This window comes from Coenobita brevimanus, chromosome 29 (genome assembly GCF_032717465.1).
Source record: "Coenobita brevimanus isolate Jiangsu-jjx chromosome 29, ASM3271746v2, whole genome shotgun sequence".
Lineage (NCBI taxonomy): Eukaryota > Metazoa > Arthropoda > Malacostraca > Decapoda > Coenobitidae > Coenobita > Coenobita brevimanus.
Genome location: NC_136982.1, coordinates 238,001 through 265,611, shown reverse-complemented (window position 1 = coordinate 265,611; position 27,611 = coordinate 238,001). Strand labels below are relative to the sequence as shown.

Sequence of the window (27,611 nt, the reverse complement as noted above, 5' to 3'; positions counted from 1 at the left end):
CCACATCGTACCCCCAAGTATGCCTGTCCTGAGTGTATGTCAAAACATTCCGATGCCCATCTTTTAAGGGTTAAACCCAATTAATGTTCTGTACTGTATCAAGTTGGTGCAGATGGTGCTGTGATAGTTTGGGCATATGGAGAGAATGGATGAAGAGTGATTGGTGAAAAAGATAGAATGGTTGGACAGTGTGAAGGGAGCGTTAGATGCAAGAGGGATGTCTTTAGAGCAAGGCTGCATGTGATAGGGATGACTGGAAAGAAATTGTGAATGAATAAATAGTGATGTGGCCCTGAGGGGATATTCTGCATTTGGTCTAATCAGCTGATCAGGTCGGGTGTGTGTAAGGAGATGGGTCCATTATGATGTGGCAGGGGTAAACCAGCTCTGCTGTCAGGCCCTGCCATGGATGTCGCTTATTGTACTGTGCATTTGACCCTCGTGTGGTGTGGTGCAGTAAGGATCTGTCCCTTCTCCCCTTGGGGCTAAGGTACGAGTAAATGTGTGTGTGCGCATGAGTAAATTGGAAGTGTGTCATCCTGTCTCAGTTACCCCCCCTTTTTGAGGGGAAGCAGTCTAGGTATATAGATAAACAGACAGATAGTATCAAGTTAGTAAAGTGACGCAGTACAGTAAGACATGACACTTGCCAGGACTTAAGGTGTGAGGAATAGAGTACCACCGCATACGTTTTCGTTTTTGAAGGCTCCAACATGCTTGCATGCGTCGGCCTTGGTCACCTAATGGAGGCTCTCCATGCTGCACGATCTATTGCAGCCTACCTGTTCCGTCTCCCTCCGTGAGGCAATTCGGAATCCGCAGATAGGCCTATGTCGCGGGAGGCAAAAGTTTTGGGAAATTTGAGAAGTCATATTTTTATGATTTATATGTTTGGGATGATGGATAATGATGAAATATTAATAAAAATAATAAAATAAATCTATTTTACCTACCCGTTACTGAAGGTACAGCCGATGAATGCAGTATGGATAATCCATGAGGAAGCCACAAAACGTAAACAAACACAACTTTTTTCCATCTGTTGTTTTCACTTATAGTTTGAACAGAACATTCTTTTATTAGAAAAACTTATTTCTTGCTTCTGTGTACAATTATTTTCAAAGCAAATAATCAAGAATTTCACCATCAAAAATCGGGAGAAAATACTCCATTTCAGAACTGTTTTTGTCTACACCAGCAGCCCTTGTCACTCCACAGTGAGTTGCATCAAATATAGCAATTTGGTATGAATCTATCACCATTTGCCCACATAAACCTAGATCCATCAGCACTACCAGTACCACCGGGCCTACGGGGAGGGTCACACACCCTGGGGTCATCATCTTCATTATCACTTAGGTCTGAATCATCACTCTCGTCACTCACGGGACCCATCTCCTTAAACACACCCGGCCTGATCACTGTCACTGCCATCCCCTCACTGTCACTACCACTCTCCTGGTCATCACTATCGTACATCAAACCTGGCGATAACTTACGTTTCACACCAATACTATTCACTGATACCCCGGAGGTTGATTGAGTTTGTGTATCACTGGCTGAAAATCCTTCAAAATCGGTGATGTCATGCACTTCCCTCTCTTCACCGAATCTACTAGTCACTTCAGAGTTCACCAAGTTGCTGTTCAGTTCTGCCATCTCATCTGAAGCCTGTGTTGAGGGTGAAAAATGAAAGTTTCCCTCTAACTCCGTTATAATCACAATCGTGCTGCCTAAACTTTACGTGTGTTCAGACGTGAAAAAAAAAAAATCGGCCACATGTACTGCTATTATAGCATATTTTTAAAGCATTTTAGGCATATATTTGTTTGTAGAAAATTATGTTATGATTTATGAGTCATTTGTAGATAATTATTTGAGCATAAAATGCAAAAAAAAAAAATCCACCCCAAAACCCGGTACATTTGTACCAGCAGGTTTGTTTACATATGACGTCAGAGCCCAGACCATTCTGAGTGCAAGTTAAAAAGAATGGATGGATGAAAGGACTAATAGAGGGAAGAAGTATGATGGATATAAGAGGAAGCAATGTGACAAATGATGAGATAAAGAAGAAAGTTTAAGCATTGGATACAAAAGTTTGGAAGCAAGAGATGCAGGAAAAAGTGAGCCTGAGAATGTATAGTAAATGGAGAGAAGAGTGGACAAGAGAAAGTATAGGACAACAGGGGAGCATCAGTCATTCTCTTTAAGTGTAGGAGTAATAACATGAACCTGAGAGACAGAAGAAGATTCCGAAATGAATCAACAGAATGCATTATGTGTGGATACAACACAGAGGATCTGGACCACTTCATCCTACACTGCCCTGCCTACAACGAGGAAAGAGAAAAATATCCTGCATTACAGGGACCGCACCAGCAAGATGAAGGGAATATTATTGGAACACTATTATTCGATAACATCAACATAGAAGAAAATAAATCAATGTTATCCAGATTCTGGAAAATAAGGGAAAAGAAAATAAAGGACTCAATGCCATAAGAAAAAGACCCAGACCACGAAAAGACCACAATAAGACTGCATCAGGAAGTGCTGATACCAAGGCAACACTTCTGCCATTCAACTGAACTGAACTGAACATGAAGGTGTGGGGTATCAAACGATGTCACCCGTTGCCTGAGGCCCTTTTACTCATAAGTCCCGACCCGGTATCATTCAAGAGAACCCGTCTTAAGATCCGACTCAGACTTAAAGGGTTAACCCTGAGGTCACGTTTAATGACCTCATCCCACGTCTTTCTTGGTCTACCCCTCATAACCACACCCCCAGTATTAACACCGTTCACCTTCTGGACCCAATTATCATCCCCCATCCTCTCCACATGCCCAAACCATCTCAATCTGCCTCTCCTCATCACAACACCAATATACTCCAGTCCCATCGTAAACCCAGCCCCCCCTGACCTTGCATGCAGGGACGCACTGCACATCCTCCTAATCATTGTCATTTCTGTACATCTGAACCTGCAAATATCCTCCACCTTTACTGCCCAGGTCTCACTACCATACAGCATTGCACTTCTAACACATGCTGCATTCAGAGACCCCTTAACACGTAGGAAGAGTCCTCTCAACGTCAGGAGAGGCCAGAGCTCTCTCAACGTCAGGAGAGGCCAGAGCTCCCTGAACTTCTTCCAACCACTTCTCACCCTAGCCACAGAGCTAGCTCCAGCCCCACCTCCAGCACACACGTCTCCCAAATAACAAAACTCTTCCACACACTCAAGAGACTCACCAGCAAGTTCAATCCTTTCCCGCCGGACAATCTCCACCTGCTCTCCCTGACACGCCATTCACATAAAATCAGCTTTACAGTATGTAAATGTAATAATGTGATAGTGCAGGTAAATCCACTGAATTCATTTTGTACCGGTACTTAAGGAATTTAAACCATACAAACACACACACACACACACATTGTCAGAACATAACACCTGCTCTTACTTCACAAGCACAGAGGTAAGAAATATATTACCCATAGCCAGTACTGGTGTGATCCCAGTTGCCATTAAGGTGACCACATGGATGCATTGTCATCTGCCACATCCCCAGATTGATCCAATGGAGGACATAGTAGTGCTGCCATACTCCTCAGGCACAACAGGATTGCCAAAGGGAGTGATGCTGACACATAATAATCTGGTGGCTAACCTTCAGCAGATCACCCACCCGGGCATCAATACACTAAAACCCACAACAGGTTAGTAAAATCTGAACAGCAATACCTAATTTTCAATCGTTATTTTTTGATGTTGCTATTACATTGACTGAATTAATGAGAAATTTTTTATTAAAGTTCCCTTGAAATCTGTAAAGCCTATTTGCTAGTTTCCCACAATGTATTATACAGTGGCGGTTATATGGAAAAAGTTGTGAAACAGTATTTTAAAACACATCTCTGACTAAAGAGGACTGACTACATCTGTCCATCAGTCACCTACTGTAGAGTAGCTGATAAATGCCTCCAAGCCAGTCACAGTTCCTTTCCACTTTCCCCTGCCTTTCTAAGCCATCGTCTGTTCAAGTACACTTTTGGGTTAAGTTTTGCATTGTTCCCCTGTTTATTCTCATAAAAGGATATCTCCACATAGTGTGTATGCAGATTTCACAATCATTATGTACGTTTACATTGTGTAACTAGAAATGTCCCCTTCATATCACAGTCTTCTGATTGCACTTCATTACACTTCATAAGGTAATGGATTACAACAATAGCAACTGCTCATGAAAAGGTACCTGCTTTAACTTTTCATGGATGTGTTCAGTGGTATAATCAAGTTATATTTCAGATGAATTCCAAGAAGTATTTTTGGGCCTGCTACCCTACTACCACATTTATGGAATGGTCCCATGCTTAGGCCTTTCACTGGTGTCTGGTGCAAAGTCTGTCACACTGCCAGGCCTCATCCAGGATCAGTTCATTAGCACTTTGCAGAAGTATAAGGTAAATAGTCTTGATGGCACATATTTCATTTTTGTCTTTTGTTTTTCAGTTTTGGATGATTGACCCCTACTCTCTGATGATAGACAGTATTGCTTAACTGAGGAAATATCTCAAGGACAGTTTAGTAGACCCTTCAGATATACAGCTAAAGTGTTACCTGAGGGCACCATGCAAGCAGAGACTGCATATGGAGAGCCTTATCCCATGATAAAAATCTAATATGATAATCAACCTTCTATCATGACCCCAACTTGCCTACTAGAAACCGTCTGTGACCGTAGCTTATCTATAGATATGCTTCTTAAGATCATGGCCTACTGCACAGAAATAAAGTAGACATAAGACTGTGACATTAGATAGGTTTAAATGAATAAAAGTGGGAAAAGCTCACCATGATAAACCCCAGGTTGCCTACTAAGAAAACGTTATGACCCAGGTAGACTACAGGCATGCTACCTAAGGGCATAGCATACTGCATGGAGATAAAAAGAACATCCATCAGTCTATCTATAACCATATACCCTAATCCCGTAAGGGGTGGCCACTAACTGATTACCTGCATATCATCCTGTCCCCTGCTGTTTTGTTGCCCTCCTCCCAACTTATACCCTCCCTTTCTCATGTACCTCTCCACATCATCCTCAATCTCCCTCTCCCTCATATATCTCTCCATTTCATCCCCCACCATATCCTTGGTCTCCCCCTCCCTCTCCCTCTCTTCCATCTCACTCACTCACTCACATACATGTTCAAACATTCGGTACATGGCCACTGGACTTGAGCCATGAGTGAGAAGTAGGCCGTAACCCACAGCCAGAGCTAAAATATCCATCCGGCCCTGTACTGAATGGTCAAAGTTGCGTGCTAGTCTGATCACTCCCAACGAACCTCCAGCACTTGAATAATACAGCTGTAACCGACAAGCAGTGTCAAAATGTCCGTACGCATTCCCAACAACTGTTCAGAGTCGCACAGCCACCGGGCTAAGTCTTTCCTAACTGCCACTGAGATTGTAACACAGACCGCAAGCCACGAGTACATGTTTGGTGACAGCGGCCATCCCCCTGTCTACCGAACATCCAAAGTCGCCCAGTTACTGGGAGTTGTGTTTCCACGTGGCCACTGGGCGTCTGACAGACTGCAAGCCACAAGTAAATGTATGGTAAAAGCGCCCATCTGCCTCTTGCCAGAAGGTTGAAAATCCTGCCCACAGCCTCGCTTCTCCCCTCCTCCCGTCCCTCCTCCGTACCCTCCCGGCTTCCCTGTCACTCCCCCAGTCTCTACCCTCCTCCATGGTGATAACAGCGATTCGTGAGTTTAAATTTTTTTGCGATTTATTCAACTACTATTGGTCATATCAAAATTCTGCAAAGTCCATGAGAAAGCTCATCAAATTCTGCATCTAGACATATGCTTAACTCTTGGAAGGTGCTAGCAAAATTTTGCAGTAGAGAAAGCTCATGAAATTCTGCATCTAGACATATGCTTAACTCTTGGAAGGTGCTAGCAAAATTTTGCGGTATTAACACTTTTGCAATATTAACACTTCTCACCTTCCTCACCCAATTATCATCCCCCATCCTCTCCACATCCCAAACCATGTCAATCTACCTCTCCTCATCACAACACCAATACACTCCACTCCCATCCTACCTCTCAACTCTTCCATCATAAACCCAGCCCCCCCAGACCTTGCATGTGGGGACGCACTACACATCCACCTAATCATTGTCATTTCTGTACGTCTGAGACTGCAAATATCCTCCTCCTTTACTGCCCCGGTCTCATTACCATACAGCATTACACTCCTAACACATGATGAATACAAAGACTCCTTAGCATGTAGGGAGAGTCCTTTCAGTGTCAGGAGAGGCAAAAGCTCCCTGAACTTCTTCCAACCACTTCTCACCCTAGCCACAGAGCTAGCTCCAGCCCCACCTCCAGCACACAACATGTCTCCCAAATAACAAAACTCTTCTACACACTCAAGAAATTCACTAGCAAGTTCAATCCTTTCACGCCTGACAATCTCCACCTGCTCTTCCCGACATGCCGTGCACATAAATCAGCATTATCTGTCAGTCTACCTCTGATACCACTACATCTCTTGTGCATCCATTTATCACAAACACTGCACAAGATGGAATTACTTCCCACGCCCTTGTGTCAAACTGCACATGGCCACCCTCCCTTGTCTTTGACAGTACCGCCACCAACCCTAGATATCATCACTTTTGTTTTATCTGCATTTACCCTTAAGCCCTTGTGCCCCATACCATCTCTCCACTTCCTAAACCTTTCCTCCGCCTCCCTTTCATTCTCTGCAATCAACATCAAATCATCAGCATACAACATCTCCCATGGGAGTCCGTTTCTGAAGTCATGTGAGAGGGCTTCAGGTACCATGATAAACAGCATGGGACTCAAAACTGACCCCCTGATGCACACCAACGTTCACGGAATACTCATCACTCAAATCTCCATTCACTTTTACCTGGGTGCGAGCACCCACATACATAGCCATAACCACCCTAACCAGCCACTCCTCCAAGCCAAGCTTTCTCATTGCCCACTTCACCACTTCTCTAGGGACTCTGTCAAAGGCCTTTTCCAAATCAGCAAAAACAAAATACAGATCCCTTCCCAATATAATTTATACTAATATAATCAATTTCCGGTGGTATTTTTGGCCGTAGAAATTTTTTTTTTTAGCCCCAGGAGCAACCATTTGTCACAGATAACTTATTTTCAAACTGTCTTCAGGTTTTTTGTGGATTTTTGTTGTTTATGCATTGTTTTCTTGATGTTTAACATTAATATGGATAATTCTATGTGTGTTTAGGTGACTCAGTATGGCAGAATGACTGGAAAACAGTGCCAAAATTAGGAGGGATAGTAGTATGTAGGTAGGGTGTTTTTGGTTTTCAGTGTTTTTGTTTGCATGGTTTTCTTGGTGTTTAGCATTACTTTGGATATTCCTGTGTGTGTTATGTGTCCAAATATGGCAGATTGACCCAAAAACAGCGCCAAAATTTGGAGGTGGTACTGTACATACAGTAGTGTGTAGGTAGGGTGTTTTTTAGTTTTCATTGTTTTTTATACATTGTTTTCTTGGTGTATAGCATTACTTTGGATATTGGTATGTGTGTCTTGATGTCTAATTATCTCTGAATGACCGGAAAACACTGCCAAAGCAAGCAGAGGTACTATACAAATAGGTTAGGTATAGGTTGGAGGTTGGGCATAGGTAGGCTCTGGGTATAGTTGGGGAAATAGTGCTCATTATCCGGATGTTGCCTCTACCTGGACATGCCTTTGGCTCTATTGCGTTCAGACAAACGTGTGATTACAGTAATCTCTCATTTACCCGGACATAATAGAGCCAAAGGCATGTTCAGATAGTGGCAACATCTGGATAATGAACACTATTCCCCTACGCCCAACCATACCCAGACCATGCCTATACTGACCTCCAACTTATACCTAACTTATTTGTCCAGTACCCATGCTTAATATGGCAGTGTTTTCCGGTCATTCAGGCATATTTAGATATTAAAACACACTTAGGAATATCCAAAGTAATGCTAAACACCAAGAAAACCATTAAAAAAAAAAATACTGAAAATAAAAAAACACCCTACCTATACACCACTGTATGTACAGTACCCCTCCTAATTCTGGTACTGTTTTCAGGTCAGTCTGCCATATTTAGACCTAAAACACACATAGGAATATCCAAAGTTATGCGAAACACCAAGAAAACCATGAAAAAAATAAATAAATAAAAACCATAAAACACCTGACAATCACAACTGTATGTACAGTACCCCTCCTAATTTTGGCACTGTTTTCAGGCCAATCTACCATATTTAGACATCAAAACACACATAGAAATATCCAAAGTTATGCGAAACACCAAGAAAACCATGGAAAAAAAACATTGGAAACCAAAAAACACCCGACCGATACATGACTGAATGTACAGTACCCCTCCTAATTTTGGCTATGTTTGCAGGTCAGTCTGCCATTTTTAGACATCAAAACACATGATTATCCATATTAATGCTGAACATCATGAAAACAATGCATAAACAACAAAAGTCCACAAAAAAAACTGGCGACAATTTGAAAATCTGTTGTCTGTGACGAGTGAATGCTCCCAGGGCTCAAGAAAAAAATTCCACAGCCAAATATGCCATTGTAAATTAGTTATATTGGTATAAATTGTATATCGTCATCTTTGCTGGTGTTTATACTATAAGATAAGCTAATAAAAACACACAAAACTGACAAGTAAGAGTACGAAATTCAAGCAGGAATAAAGTGTTCAGGAGTAAACTTACCTTCATATAACTTCACACAATCCTAATTCAGAATTTTGCCAGCCTCTTCCAAGAGATGCAGAATTTCATGAGCTTTCTCTTGGTTATCATGGAATTTCCATACGACCAATAGTAGTCAAATAAATCATAAAAAAATTTGAAAACTCATGGGTCAATGCTATCACCACAGAAGAAGAAATAGAGTGAGGGGGGAGCTGGGAGGGTATGGAGGAGGGCGGGGGGGGGGAGAGACGAGGCTGTGGCCAGGATTCTCCCCCTTCTGTCAACAGGTGAACGGACACTTTTGCCATACATTTACTCGTGGCTTGCAGTCTGTTAGATGCCAAGTGGCCATTAGGAAACTCGACACATCGTGACCGGGGAACTTTCGACCTTCAATAGAGGGGCGGATGGCTTCTGTCACCAAACATGTACTCGTGGCTTGAAGTCTGTGTCAATGGACGTGGTGGTTGGGAAAGATTTAGCCCCCATGGCTGCGCGATATTAGACATTCGGTGGGGAATGCGCACGGACGTTTTGACACCGTTTGCAAGTTACAGTTGTATTACTCGGGTGCTGGAGATTCGTTGGGAGTGAGAGGACAAGCGCATGATTTTGACCATTCAGTACTGGGTTTTGGGTTACAGACTACTTCCTGCTCACGGCTTGAGTCCAGCAGCCATGATACCGAATGTTTGGACATGTTGGCTGGGCAGCCATAGTTCTTGGGGACTTTTACGTCCAGATAATAGCAAGTAAATCTGGATAATGGTTTAATAGAGCCAAGGCCCAGCATCTGAATACTGAACACGTTTGGATAATGAAAGTCCGGATAACTGAGGGATCGCTGTTTTATACCATTTGATTACTGTAATAAACATATAATATAGTACAGTACAGCAGTGGTAGTGGAAACAGTTTAAAAACCATTGGTGTGATCCGGACTAATGTCTGATATGTCGGATAAAGTCCGGGTTAGCAGGGGAAAGTACGGATGTCACTTTTTTCGGAATTTTGCTTTTTTTTTAGGATGGCTTGGGTCCCAAGTCATCCGTTATAGTGAGGTTTTACTGTGTTGTATTTATGTTTGTATTGTATGGTATTTGGTTTTCCTTCATTACCTCAAAAGCTGTAACATAACTTAAAACTCTTTTATTAGCAGACAGTGAAATATAGTAATCAGAATCAGCATATACTGTCCACTTGTTTTTCATTAATATTTATTTAGTTGATTTTAGCCAGGTTAGTACCGATACTGCATCAACAGAAAATGATATGTTGATTAGATTGTCAGGAACATTAAAACTGACTTCCTAGCTCCCCCTTTGTCTTATGGATTAAGTGTACATATATTTTGCAGATTACCTTCCTGCACACAGTTCCTCCTATCATCTTTTTCCTGACTCACACTGCTGCAGTAAAGCCGGAGCTGCTTGCCCCCACCCATAACATGACTTGTGGTGCTGCTCCAGTGGGGGAAACACTCATTACACAATTCTTTGAGAAGTTTGGGAACCATTTGACATTCCAAGAAGGTTGGTAGTGTGATGAAAGATTAATTTCGTTGAGTTTTACCACAGACAACAAAAATTTATAATTTTCTCTGTTAGAGAAGTAGATTGTACTGTACACCTCATGAAGCATCACTCATACAAAGTAGGTTTACAAAGTTCGTAATATTGTCCCATAATATACCACACTGATGGCAAATTAAGTCATGCTGCAGTGTTGCCTTCAGTTCTCCAAATGCATTCTTGAAATTTTCAGCCTGTAAAGTCATATTTCAATCAGTTTTCTGTCACCTTCAGTTTCTTGAATGGTGTTCATACAGTATAGTTTTTCATGCTGATATTTAAGTAAGGAAATTGGGTGAAAAAGGTAGGCTAGCTTCCACTCATATAATACAATAACATATTTATTTTTCTTTGATAAAATATAGCCAGGATATGATTAATTTTTGAAGGTTGGTATATGTGTTTGTGGATGTCTGTGAGCATAAACCTTGAAAATAAAATAATATAGACAGTGAAGTGGTGGTTTTTGAGAGAGAAGGTGATTTTTGGTGTGATGTTGTGGTGAATGGAGAGAGATTTTAGTTGGTGATGGAGTTTAAGTTGCCAAGTGCATAAATAAAAAAGAGGGGTAATTATGCAATAGTGGTAGGATGATACAAGAATAGGGCTGGTGCTATGAAGGCCTTAATACTAACTGAGACTGAGTATGGAGGCTGCAAGAGGACTGCATGAAGATGTTTTGTGGCCACATTACCCCCCCCCCCACTAGAGCCGTTAATAAATGTCCATGCCCTTAACCGTGGGCAGTGCCAGAGCCATTCCTAAATGGCCTAGGATTTTAAAAATCAGCAAAAATCGATATACTGAGAGAGGCGGGAAATATTTACTAGGTGTTCAGTTTTGAATGTGGTGCGTCACAGCAAACCACTATGGGTCACCCAGAGCGCATCCCACATGCACGCCCTGCCCCTGCATCAGGTCAACTGTGACTGTGTATTTAAAAAATTGGCAAAAATGTAAGTAATGAGAGGCTGGAAATATTTACCAGGCATTCAGCGTTGAGTGTCACATGTCACGGGAGACCACAATGAGTCACCCAGCCAGAAATATTGAGAGAGGCAGGAGACATATCAGGGGTCCTCCACTTTTAGACAACAAGGTGTGTGCAACAGAGACACAATAAGTATGTAAAAAGTGTGAAAAAGGACTCCTAATTTCACGTAAGTGCATAATTTGGAGACAGTGTTGGTATATAAGTCAGTGATGTAGCAAAAAAAAGTCATTTAAATAGTGTGGTTTGTGCAAAATAGACGCCTCACAAATTACCACGTGTGCAAAAGAGACGCTATACCTATGTGGCTAATGTGGAAATAGGTGCCAATGTGTGTACATAATCATAATTCAAAGGCAGTGTTAGTATATAAGTCATTGATGTAGCAAAAAAAGATGCCTAAATAGTGTGGTCTGTGCAAAGTAGACAATTCATAAATTACCATGGGTGCAAAAGAGATGCCATACATATGTGGGTAGTGCAAAAACAGATGCTGGTGTGTGTACATAGTCAAAATTCAGAGACAGCGGTAGTATATAAGTCAGTGATGTAGTGAAAAAAGATGCCTTAATAGTGAGCTTTGTGCGAAATAGGCACCTCATAAATTACCATGGGTGCAAAAGAGACGCCATACATATGTGCCTAGTCTGAAAATAGACGCCAGTGTGTGTACATAGTCTTAATTCGGTGACAGTGTTAGCATATTAGCGTGCTTCAGTGCGATAATAGACGCAAAAAATGTGTGCCATACAATAGAAAAGTGTCTCTCACTTGCATGTCTGCGTGTCACTTGTGGCCCTCACATATCACTGTACCAAAGAACAGTGCCCATATGCCCCTAGGACACATTGGGAGCATCACCAGGGCATTTACTTCAGTATACCAAGGCCAAACACCAAAGAAATCCACCTGGTCCCCTATGGAGTGAATGAAGTCTACGGGGCTTACTTGCGTATTTCACCTGATAGGTGCAGTCATGATGGGGGCTCAAAATCGACCTTCTTGGCTTCTGTCAGTGCCAGTTTGGATGTTTTTGTGAGTTTTGCATCAAACCTAACCTATCTAGGCTATAAACAAAAAATAAAAAATGGGTCGGCACTGGGGTGCTGAAGTCTCTGGCAGAGGGGGGTTTAACACATGGATGTGAGATAATAGTATGGGTTGAATGTAAAGTCAAGACTAATACAGTAGTAGAGGAAATGAGACTTTGAAGTATGCAAAAAGTGGACAGGATAAGAAACTGATTCATGAAGGATCTGGAGTATTGAAGTTCTTTCATAACAAGGTAGGTGACAGTGTTTAGATCGTATGGTCATATGGAGGGAATGTATTTGGTGTTTTAAAGTAGATAATGTTAACTGAGCTCCCAGCATACAGTAAGCAAAAACCAAGTAAACAGAGTATTGACTTTAGATAGTGGTGAACAAAGTGTATGCGAGTGAGTTTGAAAGTAGGTGATGTGGTAGGCCAAGAAGGTAAATGCATATGGTGAATTAATTTATTAGAAAGCAGGTTAATGAAGTTGATGAAACTAAGTAAAGTACTAGCAGTATAAATTGCTAAATAATGTACCATAGGTATTGTACAATACGGAAATGTAGGTGTGAAGGATTTGGCATCCCCTTTTTAGCTTCAGTGATGGAATGACTTTCTGAGACAAGTGTATGTGAAACATATCTATAAAAAACAATATGGTAATGGTTATACTGTAATTGTGAAATGGAGCTAGGATTCCAAGGGCTAGAATGATATGTGAATATTGTGTGACCCATTCCACTGGGCATGCTGGTAATAATTCTACTTTCATGTTTTCTTTTTTTCTATATCTGGATCATACCTCACTATATTTTCAGGTTGCAATAATGGTTGAGATGATGATATTGTTCATGATGATTATAATGATATATTCCCTCTGTAGGAAGAGCTTTCACTGCGTGTAGTACTGTATTTGGTGTTATTTATCTAGTATTAGTATGTTACCCGCCACTGGCCCTCATTTAATATGCATACTGGTAAAAGACATTCCCGGAAACAGAGAATTAAGGAAAGATTTGTTATTAATTAAATACTTTCATATGTCTGTGCAACATGTAACTAACCAACTAACTTCCCACTCTCATCACCCCCGTTTAAGGTTACGGCATGACAGAGGCATCGCCAGTGACCCACCTCACTCCTAAGGACAACTTCATACCAGGATCAACAGGTGTGGCTGTCCCCAATACTTCTGCCAAGATTGTTGACATCTGCTCTGGCAAGGCTCTAGGGCCAGACGAAGGGGAGGGAGAGCTATGCATCCTTGGACCTCAGGTACATTAAGAACTTTGCTATGGAGTTACACTTTGATGAGAGCAACATGAGAGTGAAAATATCTAAGACAGCTTTATGTCAAGAAGAGTTAAGGGAAAAAAATTCTATATACAGCCATGTGCCTCTTAGCGTCCATGACACATTCTGAAAAATAGGACATTAACTGGTCTATTTGTTCAGCAACCACCATAACTTATGCACTGTATAGTGTATATAGTACTGTATGTGGTTGGGCAGCCGGCCGGCCTCTCTGGCTGCATGTTGGTAATAGACCCTAACCCACTAGCTGAGCAAACAGGGCTGTCCACCTGCTCACCAAACGGTCAAAGTTGTCCTGCCGACCTCTTGAGCCGTTAGCTGATAACAAAACCTAAACCACCAACTGAGCAAAAAGTGGCTTATATATACAGGCACTCTATATGGTATATACTGTGCCATTCAGTATATTACTTTTAAAGTACAGTGCAGCATAAAAAGCCCAAATTAGGACAATAATACAATATGGAATGTTATTTAAACCTGACGCAATGATACACAAGAACACTAGAAAGCAGCAGTAAACATGCAACTAGACGCAGCTGCCTACGGCTGGTGTTGATGACACTATTATACAGTAAACTTTTTTCTGGTGTATAAAGTAATACCAGTACAGAGAAAAGCTCAGATGCTGAAAAAAATTCACAGGAGAATTTTGTGTAAAGGAACTATATGGGGAAAAAAAAAAAAAAATTAGGGGGTTTCATGGAGCAACAAAGAGGCAAATGAGGAGCACTGAGGTGTTATTTTGGATGTCCCAGTAAGTACTAGGATAAATACCTTGATATGCTTTGGCCTTGTGGAGAGAATGGAGATTTTTTTTTTTTTTTTTTTTTCTTAACAAAATAGAGGAAGGAACAAGTTTAATTAAGAAAAAATAATTCATACACCAAATTACAGGTGTCCTCCAGTCATAAAAATCCGTAACAGTTGGATTGGAACTGCTGTAGGTTGAAGTCTGGGAGGAAATTATTCTGGAGAAGTAAGCTCCAAAGAGATGTATTGTGGGAAATAAAAGAATTTTGATGGGCATAAGTTCTGCAGTATTGCAGTGTGACAGTCCACTTACGAGCACTACCAGATGCACGTGTAGCACAGGGGAAGGGGTGGCACAATGGATACAACTTCATCTGAGCATTTGCCTTAATAGTATCTGTAAAATAATGCAAGGCAGGCAACATTCCATCTTACTTGTAGGGGAGATAGTTCACTTGTAATTAAATAAGGTGAGTTTTACGCCAGGTACCCCTTTTTTTGGATAAGGGCTAAGGCGTTGCCCCTGGATAGAGGACTTTGGTTTGGAGCGTGTAGCATTTTATGACCGGATGCCCTTCCTGATGTCTACCAATGACCCTTGGGTGGATTCGATCCTCCGACCCTACGGTCAGAGCGGAGCGCTCTAACCCACTGAGCCACGGCTTCTACTTCACTTGTAATTAAATGGTTATTAATGGTTATTAATAATTCTTACAGGTTTGTTCTGCATTTTGTCCAGTTTTAGTGCAACCTCTCCATATCCACATCACAAGGATGAGCAGTATTCGAGCTGAGAGCACACATGACTAAACTATAGCCAACTGCTCATCAGTGAAGTAGTTGCAGATTCTATACAATAACCCAAGTTTCTTTGAAGTGGCTGTAGCAAGTGATCTGACATGAGAAGTCCAGCTTAGGGTATTGTTAAGTGAAACACCAAGAATTTCAGTACTTTTAGAGACAGGAATATTAGTTGCATTTAAGGTAATGTAGGAATATGGCAATATTTGTCTGTTAGTAAACTGTATATATTTGGTTTTCCTAGCATTAAATGAGACAGGTACTTTGTCCCCATTCAGTGATATTAGATAGCCTAAGTCTTGATCTGTGGAGACTGCTTTATTGAGCTGCCAGTTAGAGATATTAAACTTTGTGAATGGGTATTTAGGTGTGAATTAACTGTGAAGTGTTGAGTCATCTTGATATGAATGAATGGGATTATGGGTGATTGATAAGAGATCATTGATATGAATTAAGAATAGAGTTGGAGCCAGAACTGATCCTTGTGGCATGCCGGCATTAATCAGGTGGAAGTTGGAATATACATCATCTATGTTTACCTTCCTGTTGCTGAGATCTGAGGAATCAGTGGAACAAAAGATGATTGGCCATAGCAAGGGAATTTGGATAGCAGGGAATGGTGCCACACCCCTTCAGGGGTGATATCAAGGGTTACTGAATGGGTTTTTCCATGTTGGTCAGTTGAAAGATTAATGTTATGAGTCAAGAGATTTGAGTACAGAATATCAACAGTGGATCTTTCGTGGTGAAAACCATACTGCCTTTCACTAATTAAATTGTTGGATTCAAGATGTTTAACAATGTCCATATTAATTACTGTCTCAAATACTTTGTCAAGATAAGGTGTAATAGCTATTGGTTCATAATCAGAGGGGTCAGAGGAACCACATTTCTTCAGTATTGGGTGGATATTGGCTTCTTCCCAAGAATTAGGGAATGAAAATGTACAGATGCATAGTCTGAATAATTTAACTAGAACAGGAGCAAGTTCTGGGGAACAGTTTTTCAATATTATTGGGGTAATTCCATGTGGACCTGGTGCTTTGTTGGTTGGTAAATTGTCTAGGATGGAGTTTACACATCTAGTTTGTATCTTAAGTGGAGCATTTTCAGAAGTTGAGTTCTAGTACAGGGACGTCCTGACTAACCTCCTCTAGGTAGGACTTGTGGCAAACATACTAGCAAAGATGTTCGCTTTTCCATCCATCCATCCAGTATCCAATCCTATGTTGCCCCATGAGGAGTGTAGAAACCCGGGGCAAGGCAAGTTGGTCTTGACATTTAAGATGAGAGTGGCCAGCTTCACTCATCCCTGAGTGTCATAACATGAGCAATGAACCTCAACCACCCTGTGGATATAAACCTGCACTGGCTCAGTCTGATGGGAGTGCCTTAACCCCTACACGCTGCGGGTTTTCCGATGTCGCATGCTCCTCCCTACGGGGGATATTATAACCTGGGAAAAAATACCCTTACTTCAAACCCTAATATCTGCCAAACCATAACAGCTAGAAAAAAATTTTAAAATACATAAGACTCATCAACTCTTCTTTCAAATGAAAGTATCCCTACATCACGAGGTGGTCCTGTTGATGAGTAAGGATAAGTTAAAGTTCAAAGGGTGGTGGGAAGACACTTTTGGCTATACACTTCATCTGGCAGTGCTCAGTGCCCAAAATTGTAATGGCTATACATGTCAGCCGGTGCTTAGGGGTTAATTACCCACTAAACTACCAGGTGCCATAATTTGGTTATATGGTTACCACCCAGCATAGTAAATGGTTTCCTGGTGCACAGGCTTGTCACGCCGTTCCTTCTTTACCGCTGCATAGTTGTGGACTTTATACAGTACACGGGTTTTATTTGCCCCTATGTAGAGTAAAATTCTCCTGGGGAGGCTCCCCACTTACAGCTCTTCTCAATAAGGTGGAATCAAAAGCTTTTTGTTTCATTAACTCTCCTCCTTTTACTGGCTACCTTCAACCTCTGTCTCTTCACCGTACTGTTGCATCTTTATCTCTTTTCTGTCGCTATTGCAGTGGTCACTGCTCCTCTGAACCGTCTGCTTGCATCCCTCCACCTTTACGACGGGTGTGTAGCACCCATCTAGCAACAAACTCTCATCCCTTTTCTGTCAAGGTCTCTAATGCAAGAATTAACCGTTACTTCCAGTTCTTCATTTATGCAACAGATCAACTCTGGAACTGTCTCCCTCTGTCTGTATTTCCTACTTCCTGTGATCTCCAGTCATTCAAATGCAGTGTGTCTAGGCATCTCGAAATGATCGGATCTTGAATTTGGCTGTCTCTTGTATTTTGTTTTTTTTCTTGGAAGAACAGTTTGCATGCTCCTGGCCTTTGGTTCCTTCTTCCTAGCATAAAAAGTCACCCATAGGCAGAAGGAAGAGGAAAGAATGAAGGAAAGAAAGACAGAAGAGAGAGTGTAAAGTCACCTGTAGGCAGAAAGAAGAGGAAAGAAAGAAGGAAAGAAAGGCAGAAGAGGAAGGAAGAGAGGAAAGGGCAGACACCCAAAGTAGCACTACATCAAGTGAGTGGATGGTGAGCACCCTCACCCACCACCACTGCATCATTTATTATGTTTCCATCTGAAGATTTTAGTGGGGGAATGGGTAATGACTTGTTAAAGTTGTTATTGAAACAGTTGGGAGTTGACCAGAATATTCTGTTGTCATTAGGATTATTTAATAATTTGGATGCTTGGTCGTGAAAAAAGATTAATTTAGTGAGATTTAATACTGCATTTGGATGGTTTCTCGCAATTGTAATTTGAGGGATTCAGATGTTTTTCATTTTAAGTAAAAGTTATATACTAAGGACTTTTGAGCCATTGCTCTGGCGCAGATGCTGTCAGACCATTTTGGAGAGTCCAGCTGAGTATGAACAATTCCATACTAGCTTATATTAAGTCATTAATGTGGGATGGGGTAGAGTAAGGCTGCCATGGAACATCAGCAAGATAATTTCTAAATCTATCCTGGTCTTTCCTATCAAAGTGCCAACTAGTCACCCTGACTGGTTCAGTATCGTTCCAGTTTTAGGAAAATGAGGAGGTTGACTGGTTCAGAATGAGGAGGTTTGGAGAAACTGACTAATGAGGCGTTGATTAAATTGTGGTCAGAGGATCCAAGTTGTCCTGTATTGATCTGGGTTATTTGTCAGGAATAGGTCCAAAAGATAGGTATTATGGTCAGGATTATCTGGTATACTGGTTGCTTGTTTTACCAGTTGTGTGAAAACTTGTGAGAAAATGGTAACCAGGAAAATTAAATGGTGATATGTCTGTAGAGGGAGAGATTTTGGTTTCTGTGAAAAATAGGGCTAGAGGTGATACAGAATGAAGGAAAAAGTGAACAGAAATCAGATTGATACTAAGACCATGGATGTTAGTAAAATGTAAGGCTGAACCCACACTTCTCCTCTGACAAGCGTTAGTGTTTGCAATAACCGCTGTCGGCACAGTCGCTCGATTGTGACCAGGATCGCCTTGTGCCGTCAGCCCTACCCTGCCAGTGGTAGCAATCCGAGGTACCACCGAATTTTCAGATAATACTGCAACAGCAACCATTGGATTGAGGGGATGGAAATAGGAGGTGTGATGTGTAATGTGCATGTAGTGTGGTGTAGGCAGTTGAAGGTAGAGGTATTGAGATTATGCTGGCCTACTCCTTGTTAATGAGAACACTGAAAATATTCAGCAAAGGGAGATGGTCAGGAACAGATCCTGAGGGCTGGTGAAACAGGAGCTCCAGCTGTCCCTGTCATTAGCTTGCCATCCACCTCCGGATTGCCTCCATGTTCGACTGCTGCTAGAGTCTACTCCCTATGAAGAGAAGATGTGAGTGGAGGTGGACACGGGAGGGCAAAAGGGAGACCGAGGATGAGTTGGAGGAATGGAATGGAGAAGAAGTGGTATATGAAAGAGGGTGATGCAAGTTTGAGAGAGGGCAGCATGATGGGGGAGGACAGAATAATGTGTAGGCAATTTCATTATGGCCACCTCATCTGGGATTAAAGCATCTAGCTGTAAACATAAATACACTTTTGTACGAGGCCATCTGAGGCAAGGTTCAGACTGGTTGCCCTACAGCTGATACAGTGGGCTACTCAAGAAACATCTGATTCAGTCTGTGATCATGGCCATGGGTTACAGACATGCTGGCAGTGGCCTGTCAATGGTTGGGGCTGGATAGGGTTGGGCAGATGACCTAGCCATGTGAGGATGACACATTATAAAACAGTGTAATCTCATGAGCAAAAGAAGGCTGCATACAGTTTTGTAGTATATTATAGAAAGAAGTATGTATGCACTTTAATGAAACTTAGGTGTATACATATATAGGATTAAAACAAATGTAGTTAAGCACCATTCACCCCATATGTTTTTCACTTACAGTATACTGGATTCAATTTGATAAAAGAGAAATAAATGTACCGGCAGTAAGTTTAGGGAGTGTGATAGCAAGGTGTGAAAGTGAGGTTGTACTTTACTTCAATCCAGTGGCATAATTTATACCTTAGTTTATACTTTTGAGACCCATGTTGTTTATCATGGTACTTGACACCCTCTCATGTGACTTTAGAAACGGACTCCCGTGGGAGATGTTATGTGCTGATGATTTGGTGTTGATTGCAGAGAACGAAAGGGAGGCGGGGGAGAGGTTTAGGAAGTGGAGAGATGGTATGGGGCACAAGGGCTTAAGGGTAAATGCAGATAAAACAAAAGTGATGATATCTAGGGTTGGTGGCGGTACTGTCAAAGACGAGGGAGAGTGGCCATGTACAGTTTGCCACAAGGGCGTAGGAAGTAATTCTATCTTGTGCGGTGTTTGTGATAAATGCGTGCACAAGAGATGTAGTGGTATCAGAGGTAGACCGCGAGATAATGCTGATTTTATGTGTACAGCGTATTGGGGAGGGCAGGTGGAGATTGTCAGGCATGAAAGGATTGAACTTGCTGGTGAATCTCTTGAGTGTGTGGAAGAGTTTTGTTATTTGGGAGACATGTTGTGTGCTGGAGGTGGGGCTGGAGCTAGCTCTGTGGCTAGGGTGAGAAGTGGTTGGAAGAAGTTCAGGGAGCTCTTTCCTCTTTTGACATTGAGAGGGCTATCTCTACGTGCTAAGGGGTCTTTGTATGCAGCATGTGTTAGGAGTGTAATGCTGTATGGTAGTGAGATCTAGGCAGTAAAGGAGGAGGATATTCGCCGGCTCAGACGTGCGGAAATGACAGTGATTAGGTGGATGTGTAGTGCGTCCCTGCATGCAAGGTCCTTGGGGGCTGGGTTTACGATGGAAGAGTTGAGAGGTAGGATGGGACTGGAGTGTATTGGTGTTGTGATGAGGCGAGGTAGATTGACATGGTTTGGACATGTGGAGAGGATGGGGGATGATAATTGGGTGAGGAAGGTGAGAAGTGTTAATATTGGGGGTGGGGTTATGAGGGGTAGAGCAAGAAAGACATGGGACAAGGTCATTAAGTGTGACCTCAGGGATAAGGGTCTGAGCAGGGAGGCTGCAATGGATCGTGCAGCGTGGAAAGCCGCCATTAGGTGACCAAGGCCAACACATGCAAGCATGTTGGAGCCTTTAAAAATGAAATGATGAAACGAAACTTGTCTCCAGGTAATTCCATTTAGCTTAAGAAAGCACCCTAGTATTCCAGAGGCTAATAAAGGTTCCCAGTATATCCAACAAATTCAGCTCAATGAAATGTTTCCTGTTCTAACAGCAAGATTGATATATAAAATATGTCCTCAGATTGAAGAGTTAATGGGATTTATCAGATATGGAAAATATTTTTGAAGTGGTAACTGGTAAACTGACTGACTAAATTTGCTTTTTCCATCCCATCCTAGGTAATGAAGGGATATTTTCTAAACGATGAGGCAACTCGACAGACCATTGATGAAGCAGGGTGGCTGCACACTGGTGATGTCGCCCGCATGGATCATGATGGTAACATCTTTATTGTGGATCGCCTCAAGGAACTCATCAAAGTCAAAGGGCTCCAGGTGAGACATGGTGGCTATATGTTCAGTCATGAGGCCATATGCTCTTCAGCTAAGGAGGCTTTCTGGCACCTCTTCCTTAGTGATTTATTATGGTTATGCTGTAGTTTACATTGTATATTATTTTTCATTTAACGCAGACTGCATATCTGTAACATATCATATATCTATCCATCATCCAGACTATTTTCCCATCTATGGATGGAGTGAGGATATAAACAGCATAAAATACACTAATTTACTATATACAGTACAGGAACATTTTGAATGTAGGTAAGCCTTCTAAAGTTACAAGTCTGCAGCCCTTGATTGCACAGTCATTCCTCACATGAAGTCAAGGATATTGGTGAAAGCTTGCTCTAAGTGAAACAGCCTCAAATAAGACTTGCTTCTGATTCAAGAATGAAAAGATGTTAAAAAAAAAAAAAAAAAAAAAAAATTATTGTTGGTAAATTTAAATGAAAATACAGTGGGTGTTAATTCACCAGCAATCCCAGCACTGAAACAGCTTTAAGTGAAACTGCTTTAAACAAGGGCTAACTACTGTATAATTCATTTTGTTTCATTTTTAAAGGCTCCAACATGCTTGCATGCATCAGCCTTGTCACCTGTTGGTGGCTGTCCATGTTGCTTGATCTCTGGCAGCTTTCCTGTTCAGTCCCTTATCCCTTAGGTCACACTCAGTGACCTCGTATGAGGTCTTTTTCGTCTACCTCTCACAGCTCTAGCCCTAACATTAACACTTCTCACTTTCTGCACCAATTTATCTTCCCCCATCCTCTTCACATGCCCAAACCATCTCAGTCTACCTCTCATCACAACACCAATACACTCCAGCCCCATCCTACCTGTCAGTGCTTCTGTTGTAAACCTAGTCCCCTCCCCAGGCCTCGCACCCAGGGACGCACTGCATTTCCACCTAATCATTATTTAATCTGTGCGTTTGAGCCTGCGAATATCCACTTCCTTTACTGCCCAGGTCTCACTACCATACAGCATTACACTCCTAACAGATATTGCATACAAAGATCCCATAGCATGGAGGGAGAGCCCTCTCAGTGTCAGGAGAGGCAACAGCTCCCTGAACTTCTTCCAACCACTCCTTACTCTAGCCACAGAGGTAGCTCCAGTCCCACCTCCAGCACATAACATGTCTCCCAAATAACAAAACTCTTCCACACATGCAAGAGACTCACCAGCAAGATCAATCCTTTCATGCATGACAATCTCCACATGCTGTCCCCAACACACCGCACACATGAAATCAGTATTATCTCAGTTTACTTCAGATACCACTACATCTCTGATGCACCCACTTATCACAAATACTGCACAAGATGGAAGTACTTCCCACACCCTTGTGGTCAGCAAAGGGGGACAAAGATATTCTGGTAGCATGTGAAATGGGTGCTCCAGCTCTCCCTGTCACCAGCATTCCCATTCCCCTTGGGAGTATCCACCCTGATCGGCTGGTGCTACTTCCTTCCCCCTAGAAATTTTATAAATTATCAGAAGCCTTGTCTTTCCAATTATAGAATTAAGCTTTGTGAAAAGAAGATAGTACCAGTATGTGAGGTGCATCATATATTTTTCATTGTAATTCTGCTAGCCTTTTCAAAGTAAGACACCCTTTAGAATAGACCACTGTAAACAGTATACATAAGGTGACTTCTCTGTCAGATTAATTTGCCTCAGAGGCAATTTTGGTGATAACAAGCTACCCATCATTAGTTAGATCATTCTCACCATTCTTTTTGGTGCATTACTGTACTTTTCATGCAGATAGTAAAGCTGGAGTATGCAAGGTGCTACCCTAAAGTTCCCGAAATTTGAAAGTAGGGCAAAAACCGCGTGTCATACAGTGTGTGGATGCTAGATTGCAGTGCACGCACCCTTTGTATGTCAGTGTGTCAAGTGGCATTGTGCAGAGTGGATACAGTCGCTGCATGTGCGTTTTTTTTTAATTGGTGTGTTTGGGTTAGCAAATTCTGTGATCTCAAAAATGGAGGATGTGAGAGAGCAACGTGTGTGCTTCAAGTTTTATGTGAAACTCGGGCATAAGACAACAGAAATTCATGAAATGTTAAAATAAGCATTTGATGACAATGCTTTGGGGGTTACATAAACCTACAACTGGTTTAAGCGTTTTAAAAACGGACAAACGCCAACAGATGACAATGCACATTCTGCTCGTCCATCTACCAGTTCAGCTTCTGACAACGAGGCTAAAGTTCATGCAACCATCCTTAAAGATCGCAGGAGGACAGTCAACGATGTTTGTGACATTGTTAGTGTATTGTTTGGAGCTTGCCAGTGTATTTTGTTTGGCAACCTTGACATGAGACGAATCACCATCAAGTTTGTCCCGAGCCTCCTGACTGATGAGCAAAGCAACATTGCATGAAGGTCAACACAGAGCTCAGAAAAATGGCCAGAAATGACACAAACTCCCTTTCAAGTGTCATTACCGTTGATGAAAGCTGGGTTTATGGGTACCTCCCGAAAACCAAACAGCAATCATCGCTGTGGAAGAGCCCAGCTTCGCCCCAACCAAAGAAGACACATCAGGTCAAGAGCAGTATGAAGTCAATGCTCATTACTTTCTTTGACATGGAGGACATTCATAAGGATTTCGTTCCACAAGGACAGACTGTCAATGCACAGTTCTAGTGTGATGTTTTGAGACAGCTCTGGGAGGACATGAGGCAAAACATTCAGACAGGTGGTGCACAAACAAATGGGTACTTCACCATGACAATGTACCTGCACACACAGCCCATGTTGTTCAGCAGTTTTTGGCGTCAAGAGACATGCCGGTTTTCCCCGGTCCCCCTGTATTCGCTAGATTTGACCCCTTGCGATTTTTTCCTTTTGCTGAAAATGAAAATCCGCCTGAAAAGACTAATATTTGACACCATTGAGGAGATCCACAAGGAATCACAGGTCCTGGACAAGCTGATGCTTGAGGACTTCCAGAATGTGTTCCGATCGTGTGAGAAGCGCCAGGATCATTGTCTGTGTGCCCAAGGATGAAAGGGACATTGGTGATTAGGACGTGACACGTTCTTTTCCCTCTTAAATCAAATTTCGGGAACTTTTGGGCAGCTCCTCATAGGTGAAATGACCACTACTGGTAAGTTATTCACCTTTCACTGGCCACAACATAGGATGGAGGTTTTTATGTTTGAAAGTTTGAATTTGGCATGGAGGATTATCACTGGAAATATTAAACTTGGAATGTCACTAGAAATTTTGAACTTGGGTAATTAAAGTTTTGGGCTTGAAGATATTTGGTATTAGAGAAGTTATCCCCATCAACACAGGTCATCTTTTTCATTGTATTCTGACTGCTATCAAATGAATTTATTTAGCTAATGAGAGGCCTGTGTAAGTTGAATTGGCTAAACCATATAGTGTAATAGGTTCCATGAACAGTGTCCTTAATCCCATCATTATGACGATATCATTTTAGTTTATTCCTGGTGCTACCAGACATTTTTATTCGGTCAAGGAAATTATCCTTATAGGCAAGTTAATGAAGGCTACAGTTTACCTAACCTTTCCATTCAGAAAGGCTTCCCTAAAGTACATAACATCATTTGGTGATAGCAATAGTAAAAAAAAAAAATAAATAAATAAATAAAAATTGTTACTATAATCAGGGGGTTAAATCATCATTTTGTATTTGTACAGGTGGCACCAGCAGAACTTGAGGACCTGATAAGGCAGCACCCAAATGTGGCTGATGTAGCAGTGGTTGGCCTTCCTGACGTGCGTACTGGTGAGGTGCCTCGTGCTTATGTGGTCCCGGAGCCAGGCTCATCTGTCACAGACCAAGACATTGCAGAATTTGTAGAGCGACAGGTTGCTCCCCATAAGAAGCTGGCTGGTGGGGTATTCTTTACCAATGACATTCCCAAGTCAGCCACAGGCAAGATTCTGCGTCGTGAATTAAAGGCAGCAGCCCTTGCTCAGCTACAAGGTAGTGACAGGGATGCTGTAAGAATGGTGTGAGATATACTGTACAGTAAAATATAACTATTTTATCTGTTTCAGTTCACTGTTCTTTTCTGAGACATAACATTTTTCATTACTGTTTCTTTTCATCTACATACAGCATTAACACATTTATCACACCCATCAAGATACAACCCACAACTGATTCATTCTGATTTGCAGTTTGTACTTTAACTGCGGTATTTTTGTATGAATTGATTTTTTATGTTCGTGTTTCAATTGAATTAGGCTATGAACTGATAGTCATACAGTATGTTGACCTTATATTACTATACAGCAGTTGTCTTTTTATGTTAGGGATGCATTCCAAAATAGCACAACTCTTTCCATACAACTGGTATAGTACTGTACTTTAGAGGAGGTGAATCTTGCAAATCAGCTTGATAGCTGGCAGATGACCTTGAATTAGTAATTTGTGTATCCTACTAAGAACATAATAGCAAAAAAGATGTCAAAACATGTAACTCAGAACAAGGGGATATTGTTATTGTTACTGCGCCCCAGGCTCATCTGAATAAGGATCTGTTGAATTGCAGGCTGTTTCTATTCTACAGTCCCCCTCATCCTTTCAGGGGATTGGGAAGGAGTTAAGGGAGTTTTGTATTGCTGCTCAGTTATGTTGATGCCACTGCTTAAAGGTGCTCATCTCCACAGTGAGGACATAATCTACAGTATATGCATAATATATATAGCTGTTCTTTACCATAACTGACAAAATTATTCTTTAATTAATGTCAGAAATAAAATCTGTGATTTATACTTGAGCCAGTTATGTTCATTTATCACTGGAATATTGTGATGTTGATGTCCAGATGAACCTGGGACCACAGCAAGAAATGACACAACCTTGAGCCTAAAGATATTGTTTGTATTATATTTGAACTAATAATAAGCCATTTTATTTAGCTTCAGAAAGATGTTCTTAGGGCTGTATTAGTTAGAAATATTTTTATTTAGCTCCCCTTCAATCAAAAGATGTGTAGTACAGTATATATAATTCTGGCCAATGGCAAATGATTTTAAGCTGAGGAAAACATCCTCAGGGTAATGTTGATGTTGCTTTTAATCACAAAGAATTATTATGATGTTGTAGATGATACTTTATTGTAAAAATTATTGTTTCAGTACAGACTCCAGTTGTTACAGCTAATGAATATAATGTCTGAATGACTATGGTATACAGTATTTTGCTATCAGCTGCTTACGAGACTGACTAAATCCTAATGTTAATGCTTATGAATTATTACTTCATTGCATATTCTAGGGTCTGTTATCTAGATCTGTGGTTCCTAGCCCCTCTTTCATCTTGGACCAGCTTGCATTGTTAAAGTCTTGGAAACCATGTGATGCCTTTTTTTCTGTTTTTTTCCTGCCATGTGATTTTATTGAGGGCTGTCATACTGAAATGGTTTATTAACCCCTAGACACCAGGCTAGTTATGCTGCCATTGTCCTCTCAGTATGGGCAATTTTCCCAAAATTGCTTGTTTTCAAACCTACATATCTCAGAAAGTATAGCTGTTAGGGAAACAAAAATCATATTGCTCACCAACTCTTCTTGCATATAAAAGCATCCCCAGTTCGTAGGTGGTCACGTCAGTGAGTAAGGACAAGTAGATGATTAACTTTTGGCCCAAGAGGCAGGATGTGTTTGTGCATGTGGGTGCGGTCCCGACTTGGCTCTGCTGTCAGCTCGATAACTTCCCCATTACTAGATAAACTAGACACAGTTGCATCCAGAGCATACCCTATGGCACCACCACTGAGCCCTTTCCTAGTATCCTTGGAAATAGGCTTGGCAGGGGTGGATGAGGCAAGGTGTCTAGCCTATGTGAGGCAGAAATAGAATCGGACGAGAGGTTTAAGAAAACATCGTCCTACACCTGACAGATTCACAGAGATGACTGAGGTATGCTTGCCTCGAGTGGGAGGAGTCTCTCCTTAACCTTTGGTGACGAGATCAAGTGGCAGTCACTTCAAACCGTGGTGCAAAAACACATGCTGTTATATCCAGCACTTTGCATCGCCGATCCACAATTTTGCATAAGATGTAACTGTTCACCGGCAGGTACGGATTAAAGCTATATCTTACCTCTCCACTTCAAAGGCTCTCTCCTGAGATGAATGGAACTGTCAAGAGATGGCAAAAGGAAGACAAAAATTATTTCCCCAGCTTAGTTGGTTAATGGATTTCAAGAGAAAAATGCAGTGTGCTTTCTGATTGCATCGTTGCTGTTGTTATTGTTGTGACCCCAGGTTCATCTAGACATAATCCTGGTGGATTGGAGTCTGAAGTTATTCTTTTTCTGTACA

The 27,611-nt window shown here is 41.6% G+C and overlaps 1 protein-coding gene across 1 annotated transcript in view; it reads left to right on the top strand.

Moving 5' to 3' along the window:
- The window catches only part of LOC145394922 (uncharacterized), a 65,354-nt gene extending 39,886 nt beyond the window's left edge, over positions 1-25,468 (top strand). Inside the window, exons 4-9 of the mRNA XM_080268671.1 lie at positions 3,576-3,723; positions 4,313-4,467; positions 10,150-10,324; positions 13,489-13,664; positions 21,130-21,285; positions 24,976-25,468. Coding sequence (XP_080124797.1) covers positions 3,576-3,723; positions 4,313-4,467; positions 10,150-10,324; positions 13,489-13,664; positions 21,130-21,285; positions 24,976-25,296 — 1,131 coding nt within the window. The 3' untranslated portion in view covers positions 25,297-25,468. The remainder of the gene's footprint in view (positions 1-3,575; positions 3,724-4,312; positions 4,468-10,149; positions 10,325-13,488; positions 13,665-21,129; positions 21,286-24,975) is intronic.
- Positions 25,469-27,611: the final 2,143 nt, after the last annotated feature.